We start from the raw sequence: 21,058 nt of genomic DNA, 5'->3' as shown, positions 1-21,058 counted from the left end.
AACGCCAAAGACATGCCAAATGATATTTTAATTGCCAATGCAGAAACCATCTGCGAAAATTTGCAGGCATAGCGACAAAATTATATTACAATTGTCCATTTTATGGACTATTTTTCTACGAAGTAGGATATAACAATTTAATGGTTGTCTATATTGGGGGTTTCCCTTTGAGGAGTACCACGTAGAAAAACAGGATGTCGCAGTCCGTAGAATTACGTGTTTTATTGCCGATTACGCTAGCACGCTTTGCCCGTTAGGCAACAAAGAAGAAAAAAAGACTAAGATGCTGACGCTGCCGTATCAGACAGATTCACCTGGAGGGGCCCACGTTGCTGTACTACTACATTTGTAAGAAGGGAGTAGCTGAAAAAAGAAAGTAAAGGTTCCGAGGACCAGAGCCTCCGGCTCCCGTCACACCCCCTCGAAGGTTTCGGGGCCAGCTTATATAGCCTGTGCTAAATGGACACGCCCTGGGTAGGTGGTGCGGCTTAGCCCGCACGTGGGTCGCGTCCATGTTCACTCCGAAAGGTGTGCCGGTAGCAGATTCACCCAAACGGCGAGGGAGACACCTCCCTCTTCGAGGAATGCGGCCTCGCCTTGTATCCAGGAAGCCGCTGCCACCGCCGTCCCCGCGGTCTGTATGTGCTAGGTCTAGACAGGGAGACGGGGAACACGTGTTACCACAATATATACATTACGTTTTCTCGAAACTTTGAGGAGCAAACTTTAAGGAAACACCGAACAACAAAAATGTTTAACTCCCACACACAAAAAAAGCGTTTTATTTTTTTTTCTTAACTTCGGCAACTGATTTTGCGTTTGGCATCTGTCTTACAATCAAAAACGTGACGAATAATATATTTTTAGTAGATGTAGTTTCTCTTCTAATCCCCTTCGTCCAGGCTCGGCACGCACTGTCACTATGACGAGAAGCAGCGATGAAACCCACCAATTTTTCAACAACAATGAGAATTAACATGGTGTACTACTTTGTTCCAATACGTAAAATGAATATAGGCTGTTGGTTAACAATTCGTCAGAAATTCATAAAGTGAATAGAGTAATTTAGACAACTCGTCAAAAGCTCCCAAATCAAAAAGGAATTGTACGAGGTTTTGATAAATATGGCACTGTGCTTCAAAGATATTTTCTTTTTTCTAATACACAAAGTGTCTTTTATATCGACACTGAAAAGTTCACACTGTTTGTGTTATTGGGTTTTCAAATACAAAACCCTAAGTAGTTGTCATGCAATCGGACACTCTGGCTAAGTACGCGCAGTTTCAGCTGTTCACCAATATCCCAACAAAACCTGGTTTCTAATATAGAGGTATCGAATTCGCGCCTCCCATTCAAACTTTGCTTGTCACGGCTTCGTTAGAACTCCGGCAACGTGCAGTATTTTACACAAAATACTTATTCTGCGTGCCATAGGGACGTGATTTATATAGCTTAATACGCATCGATGGCAGCATACAGGAACTTATGAGGTGCAGTCAGAAAAGCATCCTATTTTTCGGCCCAATATAACAATTTTCGATTACATGAACGACGTAACAAAGGGGTCTGATATATTCCGTTTCACTTATTCAAAACAATTCCGGAACATTCCACCAAAAACCAGTTCGAAGGCTCCGGGGTCGCTTTCTTATCCGTCTTTTTCCAGGATACAGAGACGCTTGAATTGTCTTATGTTTCCCGGTAGTTTGGGCACAACTGTTTTGCTTCTACGTCAAAATCAATGCAGTAAATAAAAACCAAAAGCACGATTTCAAGTTAGCGACTCACCTAGCAGCGCCAAAGGATCGTTGTAGCCGATGTCATTGTGGATGAGATCGAAGTCTGTTTCTGACACTAATCGGTGTGTATGTCGAGGCTATGCCTGGCTCTGAGTTGCGAAAAGAATGTAGATAAATGTAATAAAATTGCAAAAAACGTCCCAAAAAAAACGCGGGCCATTCTTCCGCCCTATTAGCAACGCGGTCGTGTTTCGGAGTACTGCAGTTCTTGTGCAATTTGTTACATTGATCGTCTTGGAAACCTCTCGGTTCAGTTGTCGTACAAGGCCGTATTGTTTTTCTTCAATAAATAGGTATTTATACTTTTGGATATACTCTGGGATCGGCTGTAAATAAAGTCTACTCTCGGTTTGAAATAATAAGTTAGCTCAAAGCGAAACTCAGCATTAAATGCAAGGAAAGGGTATCAAACCGGCAAATATAGTGCCCGACGTCAAGATGGTTTAAGTTGATAGTAAAATAGTGTGTTTTGTGTGAAAGACGGTTAAGTAAAATAAAAAGGCAGGCTACTGCCGAGAAAGACAGAAGGCATACAAAAAAAAATTTTGAAGGCGCGCCTTTTAACTTTTGGGAAATGCTGCACAAACCGGTAAATTTTATATTGCCGTAGGAACTCAATGTATTCTCATTTTTTGTTTTTATTGCGCATACTAGCAAAGAGGTGAAGGAGCATGAAGAGACCCTCGACGAGCACAGCAATCGCGACTTCATAGACGGATACATCAAGAAAATCAAAGAGCACGAAAATGACCCAGATTCCAGCTTTCAAAGTGAGTCACTCTCCTCGAGTTTCGTGACCTTAAAACAAAACAAACCTCGTATATTAGTTAAGCAATAAGGCATCTGGAAGAGCGACAAGACACCTTATTCATTAGGGTGCATGCATTAAGTTTAGAACAAATTAAGATTGTTTTGAAGGTTCCATAATCTTTTTTAACAGCTTACCGTGGATGTGTATCTCCAAACTACGTTTCGACAATGGCTCTTAAAATGTCGGAGAACTTTTCCACGGGAGAACGGTTGAGTGTTCACGAAGACGCCTGTGTAATTCCCCGGCCATGTAGGTTTTCGACAGCTGACCTCTCAAAACAGATTTCGCGAGGGTCACCCGAGCACCTTTGCGTCAGTAGTTGGTGTTAGCGGCGGCTACTGTCCACGGACCCGGTAGGGGTTTATATGCATCGCCTGTGTAAAAGATGGAACCCTAGAAATGTGAATGAGACATTTCATGGCAAAACCATCGCTTCGATTGGGTCTTGATACAACTTGTACTGTTCTCACGATTCAAAAAAATGTAGGCGCATTACTTGGTTTAAAAAGTCTTCCGCATTCATTTCGTTTTTTTTTTTTCTTTTCTTGTTTTTTTTTCTTCTTTTTTGCAATTCTAGACAATTTGATACCATGAGTGATCGTAAAATTGTTGCAGGTTACACTTTAGAAGTTTGTAAATTTGTGCACAGCAGACATATGAATTATTTTATATACGACCCTCAATTACATTGGTATTCTCAATAGACCCTTTCCGAAATTCAGTCTGGCCACTTTGATCACTATCATCATCTGTGGAACGCCATCTGTGCCATACCAATGGCGGCCTTCTAGTGACTGATAAAGGAAGACGCTGAAGAATCTCCTAAGCGGATCTTGCGAGGCCTGTACATTCAGGGGATTAGTACGACACGACGTAGGAATGGAACACAAGAGCTATATACGGAAGGGTTCATTCCTAATAACTCAGACTCAGTCAATCTGTGGGGGACACACGATCGGCTTTAAAGCACTTTGGTGTATGGAATTTTTTTGGAGGCATCTGAGTGGGTTGGAGTTTTGTCCTGAATGCAGGTTTTTGGTCACCATCTAACTGAAAGTGATCGAGGGAGAACTCACACTGAACAATTCCTCCCGTGCTGCTGACTTGCGAAAGTCGCAGTGCCGATACAAGTTTATTTCCGCCATTGATATGGCAAAATCTAAAGTGCTTTACAAACCACCTGATGGCATTGAATTTCGGAAAGGGTCTATACTTAACAAAACACCAGTATGACAGTTTGTTCGATGTCGAGCACGCTAATAATGAAGTCTTCACTGTTCCTAATGACTATAAGAGGTTTTCGATGGGGGATGATTCAAAAGGCGTTAATCTGCTGACTGACGGTTCAAAAAAATTTAAAAAAATTTATGTTGCCTAAAAATAAACTAAGGTAACTACACCTGGAGGGACATGCTAATTATGACGGCTTTAACTTGTTTCGCGATTGGTTGCTAATATGGCTTATCGAGAAAAAATACTGCGATCGACATCACAGCCTCATCTAGGCTGACGGCCGGTCAATCTTCATCGGTAATTACTACAGTACATTCACTTGGTTTTCTTAACTTGTGCGTCCTTTTGATAAAAAGTGTCATTTATTTGAGGCGGATCTTCGGTCGAGCGTGTTCACGCGCCGCGGCTCCGAGCACGCGGAATATGTGTGCTCGCTGTAGAAACCAGGGGTCCTGGGTTCAATCCCCACCCCTGCCCGTTTCGATCTGGATGAGCATCGTACTTGTTAGTGTAATCACGATTAAGTGATGAGAGTTAAAGACCCCTGGCTAGCAGTGGAACTTCACTGGCTAAATGTATTATCTTGTACAATGGAGACACCATCAGACGCCTATTCGGGCTGACTCTTCCCGTTGCCTAAACATGCTATTTGTACAGTTACTTTTTATTGGTGTATATCACCACATGGCCAACACGTTTCAAAACGCGCCTATCCTTACAAGGCTATTTCTCTAAAAATTTGGAGCCGTCTATACTCGGCGTCAACTATATTGTGCCACGTTGTCGAGGCTATAGCGTAGATTTGATTGTGCCCCGACGCTCCCAAAGCGAATGCGCTTGCGAATGAGACGCAATACGAAGCCTTTTGCACTGGCAGCAGCTGTGCGAAGCTGCAGCGCCGTGGGAGCGTTTTGACAATGTAGCACAAAATAGTCAACGACGGGTATAGATGGAAGTTTTATGTGTTTCGATAATAACCGCGAAAGTAACTCGTTGTTATATTGCCAATCGCAGCCCGCTTCCTCTTCGGGAACGTCCTCAACTTCTTCGGCGCCGGCTCCAACACGGTGATGGTGACCATCATGTGGCACCTGCTGACCTACGCAAAGTACCCGGACACGGTGCAGGCCAAGATTCAACGCGAGATCGACGACGTGGTGGGCAGGGAACGCCAGCCCAAGTGGGAAGACCGCAACAAGATGCCTTTCACCATGGCCGCCATCTGGGAGATGTACCGCTGGAGGACAATAGCTCCGCTAGGAATCCCCAGAGCGTAAGAAGCATCAAGCATCCAAATGGAGTGTTTACTTTTGCGGATTCGCGGGCGGATTCGCACGAACAGAAAGTGGATTTCGGATTCTGGTGGCGACATCGACTCGTCGCTGGCAGAAAATCTGGATATGGGTCCCGGACCGATCCAGATTTTCCGTCAGGGACGGGTCGTTTTTGCCACCCGGCCCCAAGATCCACGTTCCGCTTGCGCGAATCTGCCCACAAATCCTCAAGTGAAAAACGCACCGCACAACTAGAGGCTTCGATTTTTTTTTTTCGGCAATAGCCGTTATTAGGGAGTGTTATTAAATCGTTCCGATAATTTCAATAGAGAACCCGATAACAATACGATGCATGCGCAAAGGCGCTGAAGAAGTATATCTGGTATCGGCATCGGAGATATCGAAACCATTTACTAAAACTTCCTATTAGAAAGTTTTAGTATATTGTTCCGATAATTCCAGGAAGATCATAAGACAATTACAAGATAAAAGAAATAGAAAACATTGTGTTAACCTGCAGCAAACTCTCTTACTCCATGGACAAAACAATCTATGCGACGATATTAGGGAACAATAAGGCCCTATTTCAAAAGTCGGATCATGCAACATTGGTCGTCGACAATACTGGGGCACGGGGCGTGCAAGCCCTCGCCGAATGCAACCCTTGTGCCCAATTTACGTTCCCAGTACGGACCCAAATAATAGTGGACTCGAAATTAGACGAAGCAGCTACTGGACGGCGAGCACTTTTGAAAAAAGGGTATATTGTCACAATAACGTACTGTCACATGAATGCCGTCCACTGAATATATTGGTAGGTAAGTCAGCAAAGGATCTAAAAACAGCAGTGTAACTTTGGGCAGCAGTGTGCAGCGTCTCGGCTATCGCCACAACGCTTCATTTGCAGGATATAGGGCAAAGAACGCGGAACTTTTCGAATGTCCTATATGTTACAATAGACTATAGAGTGACGCGGTAACACGTAAATGTGGTAATGACAAAGAAATGGGTTGAATTCTATGCTTGGTATGTATTTACTCATTTAAGTTCACCTGTCTCGCCCAAGGGGCATTATTTGAGGAGAGCAATCAAAGTACATGTTTTGATTTGTTGTAGATAAATTCCGCACAGGGATACAGAAAAACATATATTCAGACTCCTACTACGCTAGAAATGCAAAATGTACCCTATCTCATAACACAGAAAAGTATGCATTGATTACGTTCGCTTCGTTAAAAAGCATTGGAATCCGAATGTCCACGTTTTGAACGATGATGACACTCGAAGACAATGAAACAATACTATTTCTTGGGCATTTCTGTTCAACTATACGCAGGCAAAGGGAGTATATTCAAAGCACCTGTTCTACCTCATTTCGAACTACTTAAAACCCGACCTACAAAAAGGTCTTCCTCGCGATAGGAAAATATCCCTCGCCACGCTTTCCATTTCCCCCTCTCCCACTGCTATCTTGACGGCCGGAGACTCGTTTTGTTGGGGCTGGGTAAGCCGTTCGCGGAGTTTCCCTGAATATCTCACAGGCGAAGAGTATGAATATCCACTGATCAGCATTTTCTCATATTCACATAAAACGCTTTCGTTTCAAGTTCTCAAAAATTCATTCGCATGTTGTTGTTCTTCTTCTTGTTGTTTTTTTAGTGTATGCGAGCTTGCAATGTCCCCCAATCTGGTAGAGTTTAAAAACATTGTCACGTTGTTGGCGACCCCTGACGTCTCTTAATTCGATTCGTGACAAAATTAAAATGGAAGTAGAAGCATCATAAGCTTTTAGGGCAAAGTTAGTAACCTATTTCTACATAACATCAAATATAGACGACGTGTCCCAATAAATAAGATTTTTCTTTACCAATTTTTATTACTTTTGTTTGGATGAAATGACAGTTTACTTCAGATATGGCCGCGTGCATGGGCGAGCCACACGCTTTTCCGTACTTCTAGAAGATTCGCGTTTACTCTTACCCCAAATGATTTGACGTTCGATTCGAATGTTCCAGATACCGAGTGTAAAAAGATAAGAAGGCCAACATGACCTTGCCGAGTCAGTCTTCCGACTATTAGACACCCGAACACTCTAGAGTCTAGATGAATGTAAGAGTTACCGAGTGTAGTAGAAAAAAAGCCCAACGCTAGCCACATGTCACGCCACCACCGCGACGCTCGCTGAAGCTTTCTCAACGCTCGTTCTTCCTTTTTTCTGTTCGCCGATCAAACCTTTGTTTTCAGTTTTACAATCTACGATGGCGTTTCCATCCACGACAATATAAAGAAAGCATGGATGAACTTGTTTTGCTCTTCCTGAAACCCACTGCGTTACGAATAGGCAGGTTCTAGCACATGTACAAAGTGTGGTGCACCACTAATAGTTGTACGTGCCTTAATCTCACGCTTAGCATATGAATAACATCCGGAACACCACTTTCATGTGTTCTTTTTATGAACAGCAGATATCTTATTCTTCACCCACTTTTGGTTATGAGTTCATCATATCTCTAGAAACACTAAATTTCTTTAAATATGTTCAGGTCCCCCAGTACTGTTCAGTTGCCGATCTGAATTGACCTCCTATTCAACTTTAATCATAAATTAGCACAGACAATGTTTGCCTGTTTCGCCTGTTTCCTTTTTTACTGTGTCATTGGCGCGCTTCTATCACATTTGGTCATTTTGTCAGAAAAAATTATTCAATCAGCTTAAAGAACGGGTCGTTAAAGAATTAAAGAAGGTCTAGATACTGTTTTAGCATCTAAATGCCTCCAGTAAGTGAGTAAATGTAATAATATATATACTAAATTTGACGCCGTTTACTGCCGCTTAGAATAGTTTTATTTCGCCCTCACTCCTACTTGCATTTGTAGAACGATACACCAGTAGGAAAGCACGGTAGGCATGGCCGAAGCTTTCTGTACTTAGTGTACCTACCTCCAAGAAGCCCCTTTTGAAGATTCGTTCAAGTATTGTCCGAGTACTGTCCGTTAATTGTTTGTATTCAAAACAATCGGAAGCGCTGAGGTTTCCTGACTTCCACAGTCACTCGTAACACAAAAGAGAAAAAGTTTAGTCTTAGATAAAATCAGACGGCGAACAGAGCAGTTATGCGACCAGAAAGTATATCTAAGTATAAATTCGACGAGAAACACAGCTTCAAAGTGCTCTAATACAAGTTTTCTCTTATCATGCTTTTGCGAATATTTAGGAAACGGCCGTTTTGGACTGCAGTTTGGTTTATCGGGCACTGAGAACCATAACAGGACATAGAAGAAATTACCAACTTGTTTGTGAAGTCCCAACATATTGAACGCAGTTCGAGACTACGACTAATATAAGTAGGTCTTTGCTCGGCACAGAGCTCTATTTTTAATACAATCTAGTATAAAGAAACGAAAGCAAGTTTTAGTTTGGCAAGCTATAGAATCGCGTCTTTTCAGCCGTCAGACGTGACACGATGAAGTAATAAGCTCGGCACGACATCTGAAAACATCCGCTTTTTGATGTTGATGAACGATGTAGAGAGTTGGGCTCAAGTTGTTTTTGCTACCTTGACCGATTGCTTTTCCGCAGCTGTTCTCTTTGGGCGCAGCCTTTGGCTGAAAAAAAAATGTGACAAGAGCAGACATCTAATCGACACGTCGTTGTCAGGCTGCACGACTCAATGGTTGCACCTCCACAGATACTCCCATACACACGCATTCAGCGAAGAACTTGTCTAAAGCTGAAGATCAGCGTGTAAAAAAACTGTTTTTTTTTTGTTATTTAGAAGATTTAGAAAACTTTAATTGTATGTTCGTGCTAATTTATTGTACGTTGTGCGGAGAACCGTTTTGTAACAAAACAATATTCAGAAAGTTAACATGTTCTACTGATCTTATAGTACTTGTATATTTTTCTCACTTTCATTCTTCATTATCGACATTTTTCTATGTCAAGTAATATCAAGAATTCCACGCATGTTATATTACTAATCACCTCTCTCGGGAGACAATTCATAATAAAATGTATGATTGTATTTAAAAATGTGGAGTATATTGGAAACGCTTGGTGTATACCTCAACCTAGCTGTGTTTACCCCTTCCGTATTGCCAGTTCTTTTTGGTGTTGCTTTATTGTGGCTTTGCGTCCACCTGAGAAGAAACATTTTCTTCTAGAACTGGAAGACACTACGCTTCCCGAAGCGGCAGCAAATTCTTATGTGCGATTGTGAAAGAAAGTCTAAAATAATAAATGCAGGCAATTTAATATCAGCGCGTGCACAAAACATCAGGTGTGGATTAAAGGACTTTGAACTAAATAGAAAATCAGGAGTTAATTGACTTTACAATGTCAGTTCAGTCCTTATCCAGAACAGCAGGCTGAAAAATTTTCCAATTCCAGGAAACAAATCTAGAGAATATGGTAATAATGCCTCCGAAGTTTCGTAATATTAGGTTTTGTGGCACATGGTTCGTCATGGTGGGGTTGACGGAATCCAAGAATGTGCACAGTGTTTGCTTGATATTAGATCGTATATATGCCAATATGATGAAACCTTACAATAGTAATTATCAATTTCAACATAAAATATTAAAAGTTGCAAACGTGAATGAAGTTCCGCAGCCCTCTTCGTTAGCATTTTTAGCTTCCAGGCAGGTATTTTCAAGGCAGTCAATACAGGCCGTGTTGGCGGCAACGCTTTACAAGTAACGGCGTTACCGATAACGCGTTCGTTTTTATGGTAAATTAGTAACGTACCCGTTACTTTTTCAAAAGAGAAACGGTTTACGTACTATACTTATTTCAAGTAACGTAGTCCCGTTACTTGTTACACCTCTTCCCAGGACCTAAAAAAAGTACACTTAAATTTTTATCGCCTTTCGATACTTCGTTTTATTTTAATTACAGACGCAGCCCGCGCTACTTGCTGATGGGACCAATCCGACAGCGTCAAAAGAATATCATGGTGTTCGTCATGTTTCTGTGAAAACAAACATTTGTGTACATGTCTATACAGTCGCAAGTTAGTCTGCCTTGGCTTTAGTAAGCGACATGTCTCTCAGCTGAAGGTGATCAATTTAGCCCGTGCGGTACAACTGTTAGACTGGCGTCTTTAACGTGCACCACACAGTATTGATACACGACCGCATGCCGGCACGATGCTCAACCAGATTGAAATGGGCAGGGATCGGGATGGAACCCAGGATCCCCAGGAATTCTGGAGCGCTCATGGTTTTGTACGTGTTCAAGGCCCAGTGACCTGCGCTTTTGACGCTCCCTGATTTATCTCATTAGCTGGTAGCGGAGATTGTCTGGACCCAACCTGAAACGAAGTATACGCGCCAAGTCATTAATTATTACTCTCATTTAACGTACCTTTAAACTTTTGCCTGTCTTTTCCCAACGCAAAAAGTCCCACTTTAAAAAAAAACCCAATGCCAACGCCATTTCTCCCAGTGTCGAAAAACGCTGCCGCAAGAAAGAACGCTGTTACCGTCAATTTATAAATAAAAAGTAACGCAAAAGTAACGTGCCTTACTTTTTCATCGGTAGCGGTAACGTGTTCCTTATATTCTGAGGTAACCTATGCCGTAACGCGTTCCTCTATTTTGCAAGTACCGAGTAACGTATTTTGAAGCGTACAACACTGATTACAGCATAACTCTCAGTTCTATACATCTTCAATTATTTTGCCCTTCACAAAAAATATGAAAGATGATCGTTCCTGAAAAACGGGGACTTTCGGAGCTGTACAATGTTCTTTTTATTCCTAGTGCATCGGAAGACGTCTTCTATGGAGAGTACTTCATTCCAAAGGGAAGCATGGTATTGGCCAACCTGTGGACAGTTCACATGGACCCCAAGCTATGGAAGGACCCGCAGAACTTTGACCCTTCCCGATTCTTAACGAAAGACGGCACGGAGTTGGGGCCAAAACCAGAATCCCTGATGCCCTTTTCAGTCGGTGAGTATTGGCCAGAGCTTCTCTTCTCCTTCCCGTTCTTTATTCTTCGAAGACATTCAAACCAAGAAGTTCTTATACGAAGCACGAACTATTCCGCACTTTTTCATGTGGATTTAGATGTCCTCAGCTGTATTCTAAATAAATTGCAATGATTGTAGAAGTTCCTCCAACTCAACGGAGTGATGGGCAGAACATTTAGTGTACGCAATTGCACAGTGTTCCAGTGGATAGAGTTACGGTACTATTAACGCAAGATCGCGGCTCATCTGTTTAGCACCTTCGCGCGCGCTTGCAGGTGTCGCGTTGTCGCATAATCCAAACGGTTAAGTCTTACTTTAGATGGACAAAAGGAGATTAACAAGGGGCTTGAATTTCGTCGATTCCACCATCATGAAGGTCACGTTCAGTCGTTCTCAAATTAGGTGTATCTTCTTTGTCGAATGCTTCGACGACCGTTAGCGGATCCTCGCCGTAGCTGCTGGGGAGGTTCGAAAAATATTAGGAAGTCAAAGCGTAGATTATATAATACCTAAGATAAGCACATGTCGGTTTTATGTATTCGTTTTCTACCGATAAACACCAAGAGGCTCGTCAAAGCCATCGGTGTAATTTTCCGAAATACAATATCAGCGTGCCTTCGCTCATTCATGCCTTAATGGTGGAATCATCGTCAAAGTTTACAACGCAGGTTCATGCTGAGTCTGAACCAGACGCTACGTGACACCCTCCACAAAAGCTACGCTCAAATCAACCTCTCAGACGTACCGAAGAATAAACGAGTCACAGAATGGCGTCAAAAGTTGATGTTTCCATCCCGATCTGTTGATGACCATTATTACGAAATGAGGGAATTCCTAGATAGGTGTTATTTTCTAGATAAAAATAAGTATAACTGATGTCGCGTTGTGTGCAGAATGATAGCGCTCACCAACGTTGTTCCCAACTCGCGCTCTTGCCAACGACCAGCTATCAATCGAAGAACAGTGAGCTGGGCAAGCTCCTATACGTAGTGCGTCTGGTGGTCCCACGTGCGGCTGCAGCGTGACTTTCTGACTATTTTCTTGCGTTCTTGTGTGTTTGTATGTGTTTTTCGCCTCACGTCCATACCACTCTCAGACGGGTACATTAAAGGTCTTCAGAGCGAATTCCTTTGAAGAATCGGCGAATTAGCTCGCGACCTTGCACAGAGGTATAACACTTTGTACCGGTAGATTTGCCTGCGACCTTGCATATTTTAAGACTGCAGTCATTCTTTTGCTGAGCCGCAGCTGCCACTGCAATTTCACCCGGGGAGGGATAAAAATAAAACTAAACGTACAACGCCCCCTATAAAAGCAGCGCTCGCGCCGTTTACCGGTTTATCTAATCAAGCTAATAATTGAACCTATGCTGCAAATAAACCATTACGGCTATTTAAAGAATCCTTTCTTTGTTTCCGTAAGCTCCCACGCAATTTTCGTGGACGTTTCTGCGCAAGCAACATGATCCTTGTTTTCAAGCCTAACTTGACTGCGTTAGGTATATGCCATCTGGACAATTCAATGCAGTTTTTCTTTATCCTATCTTAGGAAATGTAGGAATGTTTGTTTTCAGGAATTAATGCTTTCCTACGTCTTCAACCTTGGTCATCTTAACTCCTGTTGAGTTGCATATTTTGGCACTTGGCAGCAGTTTTTATTACTGAATATTGTGCGTTGTGTCGTGCCTAGCAAACCTACATTATTGTGGATAGAATCTACGGTCTTCCTAAGCTAAAAGGAACAATACAATGTCACAGAAATCATTGTGACTGATTCTAACTTTTATAGGCCTGTTTGCTAGTTGCAATGGGCTGAAATATCAGCGTACTCCTTAGCCGAAACGGCCAAATGTCAGATTGATGGACTCCGGCGTGCTAATCCATAGAACGGACTGCTAGGCATCCACAATAAGGAGTAATGACAATTAATTCCAACCTCACTCCAATAACACTTAAAGGGACACTGACGGAGTATTTATATTCGACGAAGGTTGCATTTGAAAATGACCTATAAGAGTCAAATTACCCAGAACATATTTTGCGACTCGCAATTCGTTTTCTTTCCGCCCGAAAAAAGCGGGTCGAGAATTCAGTCGCGCTCACTCCCTTTCGTAATGTCACGTGGCGTTCAGACTATGTGTACCAAATATATTTAAAGGTGTAGGTCATCTAAGGCACACATTCAATATTAGAAATAGATAAGAATATGAATTCAATTTTTGTACCCTCCAAAAAACTGCAGATACGTTGAGTGAAAACATGTTGCACAGATCACAGGGAGTACACGTTCTGGTCATTCTCGATATGGCGACGTTCCGCGGGCTGAACGACGCGATGGCGGTGCACGACGGACCACCGTCGCGACGGACGTGGGCCGCTACTTCGGAACTGTCGTTCGTGGTACTGGTCAATCGTTCTTCGAGCGCAGAAGATCAAGCGGAAGAGATATAAATGCGAAACAATCACACGACAGACAGTGCACACAACTTCGTCGTCGTCTGCTTCAAACGCCGGAGAAGCGGAGAAACATACTAGCTGCGTTCGATTTACCTCCACCGGTGCAAAAAAAAACTGTAGGGCAATGTACTTCCGGTATGTGTACTGAGTTGCGAGTGGAAGTACACCGCCCTGCACTTTTTTGCACCGGTGCAGGAGGTCCAGATCAGTCGAACGGGGCTTCCGTCAGGTGTAGCCACGTGATTTCCTTCCATGAGCTTCTGTGCTCGTCTTTCGGTTTCGGTTTCGAGCAGTTTAGTTTTTTGGCTTTATTGAAAATATACGTGACTCTGCAGCAAACTATTGATTGGGTAGTCCCCTGACACCATATTAAATTGCCTGACAAAACAATTAATATTTTTGGGTGCATGGGGGTTCTTTTAAAGACCACACATCTCCGCGCATAGCCTTCTTTTTATATCCGGTCTCAACTAGTTTGCGCCAGCTCGTTCCTTTTTTTTTTTTTTTTGCCGGTTACAGTTAATAAAAATACATTGCATCTTAACCTTTCTTTTTTAAGTTGTGGAAAATTATATTATTGACACATTTCCACTTTGCTCGTACTCCAGGCAAAAGAATGTGCCCGGGCGAGACGTTGGCTACAGTCGAAGTCTTCCTCAACATCACTACGCTGCTGCAGAAGTACAACGTGCTTCCTGAGGAAGGACAAGTCATCGACCTTTCGACCAAAGGTGCCGCAGTCATCGTTCCCGAGACGCAGAAACTTCGCTTTATTCCACGCTAAGCACTGCGTGTTTACAACCAAGCGTGTGTTTCCAAGCAAGTCTTCTGGGTGCCGCACCAAGGACGCTACAAGGAATGAAAACCAAACTCGTGCTGCGGTGTTTTTTTTTTTTTTTAAGATACGTTTTGACCTTACCTCGAACAAATTCTTTAAAAAAAATCCTGAAAAAAAATCTTGTTTTTTTCACAAGAAGAAAGGCACAGTGAGACAACAAACGCAACACGCAGTTTCACAGTTTCCACGAGAGGAACCAATGAACAATGGGTCAACGACTTGTGTGAGAGGAGTACTTCAATCTGTCTGTAAATCAAACACGTATTTTTCATGCTGAATTCACTTAAATTACAACAAACGGCAGAAATAAAAAAAAAAAAGTCTTACATCTAAGAAATCCAATTACAGGATAGATACATCACAGAACGGCACCTAGCAAATTGAGCAGCGGTGATTCTGAACGCATCCAAATGTTTTTTGTTTTTTTTTCTCATCGCCGCTGAGACACAAAATATCCGAAAAAAATCGGGAGAGAAATTTCCGTCGAAGACGTGGACGTTGTCTCCGCTGCAACGCGCCCGTCACGTGAAGAGTCGGAGCCCCGACATCCTGGTGTAAGTTGTTTTAAGAAGTGCGAAAGACAATACTGAGGCACAACCGGTCGATGAGCCCCTGGAACCAGAAGCGAGTGGCCAGAGTGGGCCGAGGCTTGTTTGGTAATAGCCTAGTGCCCCGTGACAAGCACGATTCTTCTCCGCTAATCAAGCACTTAGCTTTCTGGCAATCTTCCGCGGAAATGTATTTTCGCATGTTTCTTTTTTCTTGCATGCGTGTGAGGAAGACGGCAGGGTAAATCGATGGCCGAGCGTGCTAACGCAACGCAGTTCGGAGCACATGGAGCAACAAAAGCTCGCGCTGCGGAACCCAGTGATCCTGGCCTTAATTTCTCACCCCTGCCCATTTCGATCTGGGTAGGCATCCTACACCGGCGTGCGGTCGTGCATCACTAGTGAGTGATGCACGTAATAAAAACCAGGATAGCGGTTCCAGTGCGCTGCTCGGATTTCTCATTCAGGCAGTGACTCCGGACGCCTATTTGGGCCGACTAGACCTTCCGGCTGTCTAAGTACAAACACAGCACGAACGACACTTTTTTTTAAAGTGCGCGCCATTGTTTGGGCACACATGTATTTGACACTACAAAACTGCGCCGGCGTTCGGCGTCAAGTTGGCTCAGTTCGTATCAACGTTACTAGATTAGCTCACTAACAGAACTGACCATGGACACTGCTTTTATTTATTATTTTTGTTATTTATAAACTATGTTGTAATGTCCAGCAATAACTTCTTTCGCTTGCTGATTATTTCTTAAGTGTCCCGTGTATTTCGTATCTTACAAGTACGTTTACGTGTGTGTGCGGTTTCGCGCGTGTGTCCGGGCGTGTGTATGACTGTATGTGTTCGTGTTTATGCCTTTCCGCATGTGTCTGGGTGTGCGTGCGTGCGTGCGTATAGGTGGCTGCGTGTTTGTCTGCGCGTCTGTTCACCTATATGTGTGCCTCTGGGTGTGGGCATCTGCAGTGTGTGCGTGCTCGTGCGTGCATGCGCGTGTGTGTGCGTGCGCGCGCACAAGTATCCGCCGACGGATCGATTGTTACCGAGCGCAGTCCGAGTGATGACTCATCGCTCGAACGCTTGGATTCAATCCGTGCGCTGGATTCGACTGACGTGGTTGGGTACATTTGGCGCAGTCGATGCATCATGGTGAAAGTTTACTAAAATCTTTCCGAAGTAGATACACAAAAGTTCGCTCTTCTCTTGGAAATTTTGCAGAAGCAGTGGCGTCAGCTGCAGCGTTTTCGGTTAAATGCCGTGCGTGTATATGTGGCGCTACACAATATGCACTCGTGCAACTCGAATTCAAGAAACGATTCACGGTCACTTTAAGCCCAAGATTCACCCACTTGCGGTTAAGCCCGATCAAACAAGATCGTGCCGGTTGTATACGCGAGCGCCGATTACCCTCCCCTCCCTTCCCTTCGCCCGATATTTTTTTTATACATCATATAGTTATATTCTCTTTACCATTAAGATGCCAGGGCGGTGAACGTCCTCGCCGGATCAGACACCCGTGGGCCTTGCACAACCTTATTAACGCTCTCGGTTCATAATCTCACGCAGAAAGCGGAGTCGAGCGATAAAAGGCAAACGAGGGATTTTATTCTTCTAGCACGAAGCTTTCAAAATTACGTCAGCTTAGTGGTGAACGTATATAGTGTAACACCTCATAGACTAACTATAAAGTATGCTCTCATTTTTCTTCTCTTCGTGAATCGTCACCACACCACGACAGTGACATTTCCCATATTAGGCCCGAGCCCAATACCAAGCGTTCATTGGCCCATTGGTTACATACGAGCCCCAGCAGAACTCTAAAGCCGCAGTCGCGCTGTTCGTACATCCTACAAAGGCAAGGTGTTCGCTGCTGATGATAACAAAAGGGTCTGCGGACACGCGTCAAGCATCTTCGCAGCATGGCTGCAGACAGCTTTTGGTATATGACCAACGCTGCGCATCGTAATCAAGCTAAAGCCGCTTCTGTTGAAATTTGAATATTTAGGCTTTTACCTAGTCGGGACAATGTTGAGCTTGGTGACCTTGCTAAATTTTTGCGTTCGTAAAGAACGCAACTTCTAAATGAGAGAATTGATCCCCCGGTTTTCACCTTCCGTGTTTTTGTTGCTGTTATTTTATTTATAGTTTTTTTTACAGCGGAGCTGTTAAGGGCTAGTTTCCCTAGTTTCGTGTCCGTACCAAACAAATGTTGACACAAAACTACTCAAAACTCTCGACAGCTACCGCCATTTATGAGCGACGGCGGCAACCAGACAACCAGTCTGGTTGCCGCCGACGCTAATAGATAGCAGCACATAGTACAGCTCCGCTGCTCTTCCTTCACCAAAAAGGAAAGGCTGAAAGTTTTGAACTGGAGTAATCTTATCTACAGCGCATTAAAACTCTTCTTTACGTTATGAGGCGGTCCCTGAGATATAAAAGATGTTTGAAGTTATGTGCCTTCCATGGATTTTTTTTTTTATTATTCTTATATGAGAATTTGATTTAAGTTGGTACTGAACTGCACCATAAAAAACAAATTCTTATTAAAAAAAACTAGACCCTTTGATTGAGAAGCATAGAGGCTGGTATTGCTCAAATTTCGCGGTCCTTTGCACCACACTGGACCCGAACAAAAGTAATATAAACTGGGCTTTCTTAGTCCCTGTTTAAGCACTCTTTTTTTTTTTTTTTTAAGAAAAAAAAAAGATGCGTAAGTGTAGCCTGTCAAGTATTTGCATAATTCTAATTATGGTGAGTGCGGCGATATTTCAATGGTGTCTGTGAACCCGCAGCTCAAAACCCGCACCTTTCAAAACCTTACAATATCCCGAAGGCTGAGTTTGAACAGAAGCTTCTTTTCCCCGGTGATATTCGAAAAAAAAGAAGAGGGCGTCAATCGTGATTGAATCTCTATCCTAAAAATAAATATATGCCAATCTGAACTTCTCTTTTAAACACTTTGTCGTTGAGGACAAACACTCCTGGAGTACTTTATTTTCTGCACCGTACATGCCTACCTTAAAAAAAATACTAATGCCCTGCAGTGTGCGTAAGATCGGAAGAAAATCGAAGCAGCTGGAGACAAGGAAGTCGCCCTGGGGTATTTGTCCCGGCTGACCTCTCTGCTGAATTAAAAAGGGGGAAAAGACGAGGTTCACAAAAGTCGCAGAAGTTAGCCGGTTTGAATTTTATAAACACACAATAGTATACTGTTCCCCAACACTGCCGTTTAATTTATTCTTTTATGACTGTAAGGAAGACGTGTTTCTCTAGGGAAACGAAAAAGTGTTTTTGCTTCTATGGCTTTTGTACGTGGGTTCAGAGCCGGAAGAATAAATTTCGGGGACCTCGGCTCAGGTTTATTCTAAAGCTTTAATGATAATGATGATAATGACAACGATTATAATGATGATGTGACTGACCAACACCGTAAATCTGGGGATGCCTAAGCTACCTCCTATTTTTTACACTTTCATCTTCTTTATTCGATTCTTTTAGCAATGCTATCACTTAGTAAGGGGACACATTCCTTAAAACATCAAGTAAGTTACTATTTTAAGGCGAAGGCAACGCAGTAATCTAATAACTTCCACAACCCTGCCAATTTCATCATCAATATTCAGGCCGCAATAATTTCGAATTAGTATATTTCCCCGCGATCTTCAGCCTGAGGTCACCCGAGAGTCAGAGGACCCTGGTTGCAGCGCCCTTAGACCGCACCCTTATCCAGCCCTAGTTTGTTTCAGGCGCCAAGCATTTTTGTCACACGAAAGGATGGGTTATCATGGGACACATGCACAAACACAATATAATGTGGAAACTGAAAAATAAAGTGGTGGATACTTGATTATAGAAAGAGTGTAATTGCGACAACTGATTAATTTAAATAGAAACTATACGCCCATCTGTGTTAGGACTTTCATATTTTACAGTGCTCTCAACATAGAAAAAGAAGCCCAAGTTAATGCAATTTTGTGAAGAAATCTGCGGGTTGAAGCACTCAAGTTGCTTAAAAGGAAAGCTAAAGAGGTCCCTGAAATTTAATATAAAAAAATTATAGGTGTTAAACTAGGCACCTTAAAAATTATGAGTTCTCAATTTTATTTTGATTTCCCACCAACAACAATCGTACTCATGGTAGGAGTGTCGTAATTGCGAATTAAAATTTCGACATATTCCCGCCCTTTGCACCATGCCGAACGCAGGCTCGCCGCATACGATGCGGCAATCGCTGCGGGCATTTTACAACACAAAAATATCACGGTTTACGTTTGCTTGCGGGCATGTTATGAGGGCACTCAAGTGCACATAATCAATTGCTTCTAAATGCTAGTAAAACAAAATATATTATTTTTAGATCAAAGAATCAACCAGTTTCGTACGACTGAAATATTTGTTCTGAAGGATTAAAAATTGAGCTCTTAAAACGGGCAAATTTTTAGGTGCCTTGTTTGAAGAAACCCTTACTGGACTCCCCAACATTGAAAAAAAATTAGAATATGTATATCCAGAGCAATCGGGTCTTTAAATAAACTCCAGATATAGTTACCAAAGTGTTTAAAGGTGCAACAGTTCCTACTATTCCCGACTGCAATATTGTATAATAGTATGAAGTACAACTACAAAAACAAATATCACCAAATTACTTACACTGCAAAAAAGGCCGTTCGATTTATTTGAATCTTTCAGAAATACTATCAATCAATGTCACTCCTTCGGGGGTATAAGATATTGACTGTAGAGCAAATAATGACCCTAAAATTAACAATCATTATTTTTAACGAGATCAGACAGAATCAATCACTATTTTTCAACACATATCCAAAATCCCCAGGAAACTACAGTCTGCGATGTAGTCATTACGTAAAAAGCAAAGCTCGTACAAATTATGGCTTCCAGCAACTTTCATACCTCATTCCAGACACATTGAATACACACCCTACCAAAGCTCAAATGACGCAAAACAAAGATTCCTTTCAGACGTTCAAAGGTGACCTTGTAACATATATTTCAAGTCCTTTGTTGTCTGCCGTTCGTATCCCGGCTTTTGAGTGACATTCATTCAAATTTTCGACATATGCTCGTTTCTAATAGAGTTCATTTCAGAGTTGCTTTTGTTTTCTGCTAAGTGATGTAAAAAAAAACTAGGGGCTGGGGTCCCGTCAGATGACAAGTTTGTCTTCTTTTATACCAGCCCCCCAGACTTCTCGTTCGTCTGAAATAAAAACTTATACATACAAGTACGTCGTGGGTTAAATGGGCTGACCCCACAAGTAAATTGGACAGCGCTGGGATTGAATTGGATGGTGCTTGAATTAACTTGGATGGTAGCTACATTAAATTGACCATCGTTTGGATTAAAATAAGCGGGAAAACCTGTAGAACTGGTCTTTTTTATTAATTGAAGCCCAGCAAACAATGTGCCATCAAAAACGAGCTTCTACACAAAGTACTTGAGTGCCGCTGTAAGTGCGGTACTGAGTGCCCCTATAAGTGCCACTGTAAGTGCCCCTGTAAGTGCGCCGAGACACTGAAGGAGAGGAGAAGTCGAAAGCGCGCGAAGACGTCCGAACACCGAGATCTGGTTGGAATGATTATTCCTGCTCAAGACGCTCACGTTTTGAGTAGGAATATTATAAAAGCAGAGTCACTCTCTCAACTTTGTTTTGCTCACTTCTAATAGCCTTAATCGTGACGTCATGAATAGGAACCTTAAGAAATCACCACAAAAGCACATTGTCACAAATAGGCAGTATTATACCCTCCTTTATTCTAAAAGCCTGTCACTTCCATGACGGAGTCACTAAGCACCCGGCCACCAAAAAAAAGGCGAGGAGCAACGCCGGACGGTTACCGATATAGTAGTGCCAGGGATGTAGTCCTTCATTTAGGTCATTATGTTCTGAATGTCTGTAACATTGACGTTTTTTTTTATTTACTTTTAATATAATCCCCGCTGGGAGACATAGTACACAAAAATGCTACCTGAGACAGCGGGGATGACAGAAAACGACGAGAAAAAGGAAACAAGTCTCAAAGTACCACATACGAGAGCAGCGGCGACGAAAGGCTTAAATAGTAACTGCAAAGGAAAAAAAGTGTTTTAAACAGCCTAA

The 21,058-nt window shown here is 42.6% G+C and overlaps 1 protein-coding gene across 1 annotated transcript in view; it reads left to right on the top strand.

Moving 5' to 3' along the window:
- Positions 1–14,717, top strand: part of LOC8028009 (cytochrome P450 2A4) — a 34,710-nt gene extending 19,993 nt beyond the window's left edge. Inside the window, exons 6-9 of the mRNA XM_040215679.2 lie at positions 2,454–2,569; positions 4,858–5,116; positions 10,880–11,070; positions 14,155–14,717. Of these exons, the coding sequence (XP_040071613.1) occupies positions 2,454–2,569; positions 4,858–5,116; positions 10,880–11,070; positions 14,155–14,330 (742 nt within the window). The 3' untranslated portion in view covers positions 14,331–14,717. The remainder of the gene's footprint in view (positions 1–2,453; positions 2,570–4,857; positions 5,117–10,879; positions 11,071–14,154) is intronic.
- The last annotated feature ends 6,341 nt before the right edge of the window (positions 14,718–21,058 follow it).

The sequence above is a fragment of the Ixodes scapularis genome, unplaced genomic scaffold, assembly GCF_016920785.2.
Source record: "Ixodes scapularis isolate PalLabHiFi unplaced genomic scaffold, ASM1692078v2 PGA_scaffold0__279_contigs__length_252992795, whole genome shotgun sequence".
NCBI classification, from domain to species: Eukaryota; Metazoa; Arthropoda; class Arachnida; order Ixodida; family Ixodidae; genus Ixodes; species Ixodes scapularis.
The sequence above is the reverse complement of the archived record's forward strand: the minus strand, read 5'-3'. Positions and strand labels throughout refer to the sequence as shown.